This window comes from Phytophthora parasitica, assembly GCF_000247585.1.
Source record: "Phytophthora parasitica INRA-310 unplaced genomic scaffold supercont2.28, whole genome shotgun sequence".
In the NCBI taxonomy this organism is placed as follows: Eukaryota; Oomycota; class Peronosporomycetes; order Peronosporales; family Peronosporaceae; genus Phytophthora; species Phytophthora nicotianae.
In genome coordinates, this window is record NW_008649014.1 from 368629 (window position 1) to 376298 (window position 7670).

The following is a 7670-nucleotide window of genomic DNA, read 5'->3' on the forward strand; positions in this document are numbered from 1 at the left end:
TCTGAAAGGCGCACTGCCCCGAACCGGCAGTGCGAACACGCAGTTCCAGATGGAACTGCGCAGGGAATTCCCGCCGACACAGCTTCACTGTGTAGGCGGTCGTTCAAGTTACGCCTCGAGAAAGTCTATTACATATGTAGTTGGTGGCTGTCCGTTTGCCGAGTGTGGAAAACTCGCTGCGTACCTCCAAGAGATGAAGAAATACAAGTAGAGTTCGTCAGACTTTAGTATCAGAAAGAAACTATATTTATAAGTTGCCGTCAAAAGGAATATTCTCGGTGATACCCTGTAGAAAAATTCCACAACCCGGAGATATGCCAAACTTGCTTAGCATTATCCTCACAAAAAATACCTTTTCTTCATTTAACAGGATTGATTCACGAGGTGGACATCCTGTTTGTGGGTACATCTTTATCTAAAGAGTGGTAAGCAACACCACCTTACGCATTGAAGAAGAGCTAGCTGCGCTCGAAAACAATTACGTCCAAGCATTGTGGATCGTCAAAGATAAAATTTAAGCTGCCTTGTAGATACTGCGTAGCTAGCCACTGGACGTCAGCTTGACCGAGAAGTTGAAAGCCAAAACTAATGCAATAGTGAACACGTTATTCACTGTACGACATTAATGGATCATTTTGAGAACTCACCTGTACCTTGACTCCTTTTAGCAACGCAGAAGACCGCCTGGATCACGAAGTAGTGCTCGTGAACAAGTCACTGCAGTTAGTGACATATTTCGTAACGGCCGTTAGCTTCGTCTTGATATAGTTCATCAATATTAGCACACTTACATCGTTTTTCTTCGCGTTTGAATGTCTGTTGATACGAAGTTCTGGTGATAATAACTGCAGCATTAATATAAGCATTGAACGCCCTCGTGTACATGAGCACGTACCGGTTGGCTCCGGAGTCTGGATCTTCACACGTCCACTGTCCACTAGGTCTGTCACTTCTCCCTGTTCCTTTGTAGCGTCCAGGCTCGCTGCGTCAAGCAACCAGCATGTTATTAAAGAACTGTTATTTTCGGCCAATGAGATCATTTGATGTTCCGTGTGATAAATTTGACCAAAGTTGTGGTACCCTAGTGATAAATATCCGTCCTTGGTATTTACCAGTTTCTGCACTGTGCAGCCATTATCGCAGGCATGGCTTTTAATGAGGCGCACAACGTAGAATTTCTGTTCTGCAGACGACACGCTGAAAAGTAACAGAAATAGTGCACCATTGGTTTTCGACGCATACCTAAGATACTTCACATTGCCATGTTACTTCAGATGAATCGAACTCGATCTTGTAACGCATAATAAGCGACCAAGACGGGTCGCGCAATAAACGGGCTTCGGCAGCATCCCCGAGCCCCGCAAGGGAGAAGTGGGCGGAAGCCACAGCGCTGGAGTGTCTACAGGTCAAGACGATCAAGATGAAGTTGTAATTGGGGAGTTGAGGTGCCTGTACACCTACCCAGAGAAAAAATCGCCAAGCTTTGACTAGAATAACTGGAAGTTCGGCGAGATATCCTGCGATATTCTTTTCCATACGTGCGTCGCACTTACCAACGTGACATTCGGTTGAGATCCCTCCGCGATGATGGTGGCAGGTTAACGCTAGGCTTTGCGAGATCGGTGCCGTGATAAATGAACAGCAAACGAGAAAGAGAAGCGTTACCAAGCCAACCGAATGGTGAAACTTGTTACCGCTTGCCGTCGTCGCACTGGTACATCCAGCTCCGTCTCGGTGTGGTGCGGTGGATATGTCAGCGAGGACGAGGAAACACAAATGGGATATCGGGTCGCAGCAAAACAAGATACTGGTTAGCCTTCTAACAGATAGTGTAGTATTACCGCAATTTCTGTAGTATTCGATCTACTAGAGCTGTAGTGTCCCTGCATGACCCCCAAGTTCCACGTCACGCAGTATTAGAGAGAATGCTCCCCGTTTTTACGAATTTGCTGGATATACACAATAATGCACAATAATCGTTCATATTCGCAGTAATTAAGTTGATCCCTATTATACAAATCGCGTGAAACGTAGATTATTATCGAAAAGTGTCGACTGTTGGAGGTTTGGTTAAAACTCTTGGATCAACTGGATAAGCGCGTCTTCGCTGGCATCCCTCTCTCCACTCAACTCACCAACAATAGTAGATTGGCGCTAACACTTCTTTGTTGATGATGATATCAGCGTTGAGAGGTGAAGGACGAAGTTTGGAAGACACTTGATCTTGAAAAGGTAAGATTGAAAGTGATTAACTGAAAGCAGCTAGTTGCAAGCGCTTGATCCTTCAGCACCGTCGACCTACCAGCTCTGTAGGTTGCTCCTCAGCTCCAGTGGTTAGTTCTGAGGAGCGTAGCCACCTTTCTCAACTTGCTCAGCTTCCCAGCGTGCACTGCATGTACAGTTGTTGCTTCAAACGTCCAGCGTGTCACCCAACGGGATTTCCACCGCCGTCTGTAGTGCAGCGACGCGTGCCTTCCAACATTCTTCGCTCGATATTTTCCTGCGTCAGACGTTGTTTCGCCTTGGTGGCACGTCCGTTTGGAAGTACCGACACCTCCACTTTATAGTAGTAGAGATGGTGCTTACCGCTGTAGTATTGCAGAATCGCGTTCATGTTGCTGTTCGATTTGTTAGCTTGCTGGAAGATGGCGTCTGTAGCATAGCCCACTTTGCGGGAGTTGGTGAACGCATGCCCAGAACGAACAAGCTTGTCAAGCACCCAGCGGTCATCCATGTCCTCTACGAACTTCTCGTACAAGAATGGTGAGACGACGTCCATGGACTTGCGTGTTATTTCCTGAAAACTGGAGTGCGGGATCTTGAAAACGCGAGCAACAGTACTCCCCCCCCCCCCATTTACATGTGTGCTTGAGCGAGGTGAGCGTCATGAAGAAGACATCTACGGCGGTGTAGCGGCATTTTTTTCCACGACCAATGTTCCAGCAGCCCTTGACGTGACGATGAACGGTACCCCAAAGCCGCTCGAAATTCTCAGAAGCGAAGTTCGCGAAATTGAGGACACCACCCGGCTCTTCCGCCCGCAAGCACAACTTGTACACCAAGGGCACAGTGACTGAAGTGATGCTCTGGTCATTACCATCAATATTCCTCTCTTTTGAAACGACGAATTGAGCAATAGTGGCCTTGCGCTTTCGTCTCACCAAAAAAGGTCAGCACTTGAAGCACGAAAGTCAGTTTCATCGAATCGCTTTAGTGATTGGTAGCGGTGGCTCGAGGTCCGTGGCATTCCGTCTTCGTACACTACACAGTAAACTCCGAAATGACATCAGCAAGTGCGTAAATGCCCCCCCCCCCCCCTCCCCATCGTATTCATTAATGCTTTGGGCGGAGAATGGTGGGTACCCTTCGCATGGATACTTTAAAAATGTATGGCCGGTAAATCGTCATATGCTGTCTATATACACGAGTAAGGTTGAATTCCGGATTGTTCTCCAGAATTCTAGAAGGGCGATGATCCGAATATCCAGTATGTGCCACTTAGCTCTAAAATTCCCTGTGAAGCTCACTCTCCCATGTGCCATTGAGGTTTTCACCCGAATTGTTGGTATCTCGACAAATATTGGATATTTAACATGTTGACACGCAAATCCTCAGTAATTCTATAGTATATTTGATCTTCGATACAAACTCCAAGTACCAAGAAATCTTCCGCTCCCGACCACGCGAAAAAACTCAGGAGGAAAGTTTTCTAGTAGGCTTGCAAGTCTTGCTTGATGTTACACTCTGCGACACAACCGATCATTTTGGTCCGTAACGACGTCAATATTTCGAGTTAGCAAGTGCTGTTTGGATATGTGCTTGCTGTGCTTAGCAACACTACGCGGTGTGTGCTAACGAGTGCAACTTCGCAACCTGCGGGGTACCTCCCATACAACTTTCTACTTTTACCTTCGCGACACATTAAATCACTCGCTGTCTACTTAAAAAAAGTCTAGTATAAAAGAATGTAGGTCTCATCTAAATCGATGGTACAGAGCCACAATGCGAGAACTGAGCGAGCAGAGAATTCATTCTCCAAAAATGCCGCCCAAGGCCATGAAGAAGCCCCCCTTCCCCTTCCAAGAAAATACCGTCGTCGAAGAAGAGGCCCCTAGCCAAGAAGAAGCCCCGCTTAACTGACAGAGAGCGGGCAAGATTAAGGGGCTTCACGAGGCCTTTTCAGCGGCCGGGCCATCGCCCAGAAGGCGGGCCGCTGCGCGCAGACTGTGCGGCGCGTAGTGGCTTCGGGGCAGGCTCTCCGTGAAGTTCGTAGTGGCGCGAAGATTCCTGGTCGTGCTCCCGCCCTCTCCGAACGCGAGACTCGCCGCCTCGTCCGTGCTGCTGCCAAGGGGGAACTCTCTGCTGCCAAGATCAAGGAAGAGTTGGGCCTTCCAGTCACGGTACGCACCATTCAGCGCACCCTCGCTAGGGTGGACTGGTTGGTGTATACCAAAATGGTCAACACGCTGCCCCTGAAGGCCGAAGACAAGCTGGCGCGCAAGGCTTGGGCGGGGGCCATACTGCTACAGAAAGACGCCGGGGCTATCTGGGAGTCCATCATCTTCTCCGATGAGAAGAAGTGGAACCTGGACGGCCCCGACGGCTTCCAGTATTACTGGCGAGATGTCCGCCAGCCACCACGCTGCACCAAACGGCGTCAGGCTGGTGGCGGCTCGGTTATGGTGTGGGCTGCTTTTAGCGCCCGTGGCAAGTTTCCACTTGTCGTGCTGACGGGGAGGCAGAACTCAGACAATTACGTCCACACTGAGTCTGAGTATCTCCTCCCCTTTGCACACCTAAACTACGGCATAGATTATATCTACCAACAAGATAACGCTAGTATCCATGTCTCTCATCGCTCGAAGGAGTTTTTTTGAAGAGCAGGGCACAGCTGTTCTAGATTGGACATCAAAATCGCCCGACCTCAATCCTATTGAAAACTTGTGGGCTATTATAAGTAGGAAAGTCTATGCTAACGGCAAACAGTTCAATAGCGTGCCAGAATTGAAGGCAGCGCTTTTCAAAGCCTGGGATGATATCCCTATTGCTTTGTTGCAGTCTCTCATCGAATCGATGCCTTGCCGATGCGTGGGCGGCATTTTTGGAGAATGAATTCTCTGCTCGCTCAGTTCTCGCATTGTGGCTCTGTACCATCGATTTAGATGAGACCTACATTCTTTTATACTAGACTTTTTTAAGTAGACAGCGAGTGATTTAATGTGTCGCGAAGGTAAAAGTAGAAAGTTGTATGGGAGGTACCCCGCAGGTTGCGAAGTTGCACTCGTTAGCACAAACCGCGTAGTGTTGCTAAGCACAGCAAGCACATATCCAAACAGCACTTGCTAACTCGAAATATTGACGTCGTTACGGACCAAAACGACCCCGGGTGATCAGTTGTGTCGCAGAGTGTAAAAGTGCCAATAAAAATGCAGGAAAATCTCTCCGGGTGGTGGGAGCGGGAAAATAAGAACGAGCCTCAGTCAGAAACTTTTTATTTCTGGAAATAAAGGAATCACTGGAGCAGGGGTAATCTGAGCTACAATTTTGCGTGAGTTCGCTTGTTTAGTATGGTCTCGTGTATTTTCAGAAGTCTCGGAAAAGATGTTTTTTACAGCGGCGTTCCCCCACACGGAATACAGAGGGGGATAATATCCCCAATCAGCCCTTAGCTATGTTTAATATTATTAAACATAGCTAAGGGCTGATTCACAAACACAGTACCTTTAGAGTCTACTTGAACGAAGCTATCTTTTCGGGTGGATCATTGATATGAAAACCTAATGTCCTTAAGACCAACAAGATAAAGTTACGAATGGACGTTGATTGAATTGGTATTTACACTAGCGTAGTATCTTTTGTGTACAACACGTGGTATCTACCGGTAAATGTTGGTTAGATTTCGAGCTAGTGCCAGCAACTACCCGCCGCAGTGCTTTACACTCCCTGCTTTTGGTTCTGGGATTGGTTCTGTTCCCCCTGGTTTTGAGATTGGTTCTGTTCGCCCTGATTTTGAGATTGGTTCTGCTCCCCCTGGTTTTGAGATTGGTTCTGGTCACCCTGCTTTTGGGACTTGTCGCCGTTGTCCTTCTTCTTATCGCCGTCGTCCTTCTTGTCCTTCTTCTTATCGCCGTCGTCCTTCTTGTCCTTCTTCTTGTCACCATCGTCCTTCTTGTCCTTCTTCTTGTCGCCATCGTCCTTCTTGGACTTGTCACCGTCCTTCTTGGACTTGTCGCCGTCCTTCTTAGACTTGTCGTCATCCTTCTTGGATTTGTCACCGTCCTTCTTGGACTTGTCATCGTCCTTCTGCTTCTTTTTTTCTTCCTTCTCCTTCTTTTCCTGCTCCTTCTTCTCCTTCTTCTCCTTTTTCTCCTTTTCCTTCTTTTCCTTGTCTTCCTTCTTCTTCTTACCGTCGTCCTGCTTCTCCTGCTTGCCATTGTCCTGCTTCTCCTGCTTGCCATCGTCCTGCTTCACCTGCTTGCCATCGTTTTGGCTGTTGTTACCGTCGTTCTGCGAGGTGCTCGGCGTGTTCTGGTTCTGGTTCTGGTCACCCTGCTGGCTGCCACGGAGGCCACCGCCGGCGCCAAGCTGGCGAACGACCTGCAGCTCGGCCGCGTTGTTGGTTGCCAAGCCCGTGGCGGCGTTGGCGGGCATAGCAGTCGAAGCGACGGCAACGGCGGCGAAGGCGATGATGTACGAAAGCTTCATGGTGCTTGAGTGAAAGGGTGGTTGGTGGTATTGGAGACTTCTTCCAATGTGGTTGCTGAGGCGAGTCGAGTGTTCTTGGCTCGGCAAATTGCTGAATGAGCTCTTTTATCAGCTCAATCAATACTGTTGAGCATGGTCGTGCTGCAACCTAGCGTTCAATCCAGCAAACCATCCCATCCTTTTGACGATCAAATTCTTCCTTCTTGCAGCGTTGCGTACACGACTTCACAACCCTTTGACTAGTTGTTAGGGTCACATGCAAGAGACCCGGAAATCGTAATTTTTCGGTGGAGTCTACCACTGGTAGAGGGTGCAATCCATTTCATGGGATCTGTTCATCGATGTTACTTATGCCACGCGGCGATTCGGTGAGCAAAGCTTAATCCTTGTATTTTTTTTTTCATATCCATGACGTAATTATACAGCAAGCCGCAAAAACGCAATGTTCCTCACCGAAGAATCACAGCGAGACTTTCGTTGTACGAGTGGCAAACTATTCACCTGGGACAATGAACTCAATAAACTCAACAGGAAGTATGAAAACATCTATGCAACTTGCTGCAGTACAAGAAGTACATGTAGCACTTTTACACGTCCGCACGTGGATCTCTCTCTCTCTCTCTCTCTCTCTCTCTCTCTCTCTCTCTATCTCTATCTCTCTCTCTCTCTCTCCCTTTCAAAACATTGTCGCCGATCTTAATCGGAAGCACTGTACCGTTATCCTGAACGGGGAAGTAATCGCCTCTTGGCCAAATCAGTTACTCTCCAATAACCGTGCTTTAACCGTTTCGCGAGCCACTTTAGTGAACTATAGTATACACATCTAGGATAGTCGGTATCAAAAAGAGGTATTTTGCCGCCTTTAAGGCTAGTGATTGTTCACCTTCAAATCTTCCAAGTGTGATTTGCTTGGTTTTTCTATGCCCATAACGACCTGTCGTAAACGTACTTAATTATAAAAGGAG

At 47.9% G+C, this 7670-nt stretch overlaps 3 protein-coding genes across 3 annotated transcripts; all 3 read right to left on the minus strand.

The window, feature by feature from the left end:
• Window positions 1-541: 541 nt before the first annotated feature.
• On the minus strand, window positions 542-1564 carry PPTG_23020 (hypothetical protein; the record flags this gene model as incomplete). Its single annotated transcript, XM_008907972.1, has 5 exons — window positions 542-585; window positions 648-702; window positions 792-832; window positions 896-982; window positions 1558-1564. 5 exons carry the CDS (start codon window positions 1562-1564, stop codon window positions 542-544), a joined length of 234 nt encoding a protein of 77 aa, XP_008906220.1.
• A 403-nt stretch (window positions 1565-1967) lies between these two features.
• Window positions 1968-3296, minus strand: PPTG_12251 (hypothetical protein). Its single transcript, XM_008907973.1, has one exon. It carries the CDS (start codon window positions 2777-2779, stop codon window positions 2426-2428), a length of 354 nt encoding a protein of 117 aa, XP_008906221.1. The 5' UTR covers window positions 2780-3296; the 3' UTR covers window positions 1968-2425.
• Window positions 3297-5808: 2512 nt separating this feature from the next.
• Window positions 5809-6705, minus strand: PPTG_12252 (hypothetical protein; the record flags this gene model as incomplete). Its single annotated transcript, XM_008907974.1, has 1 exon — window positions 5809-6705. One exon carries the CDS (start codon window positions 6703-6705, stop codon window positions 5935-5937), a length of 771 nt encoding a protein of 256 aa, XP_008906222.1. The 3' UTR covers window positions 5809-5934.
• Between the last annotated feature and the right edge of the window lie 965 nt (window positions 6706-7670).

Excerpts from the sequence above, each read along its gene's own strand:
- PPTG_12251 (XM_008907973.1), bottom strand. The coding sequence starts at position 2,779 with ATGGACGTCGTCTCACCATTCTTGTACGAGAAGTTCGTAGAGGACATG.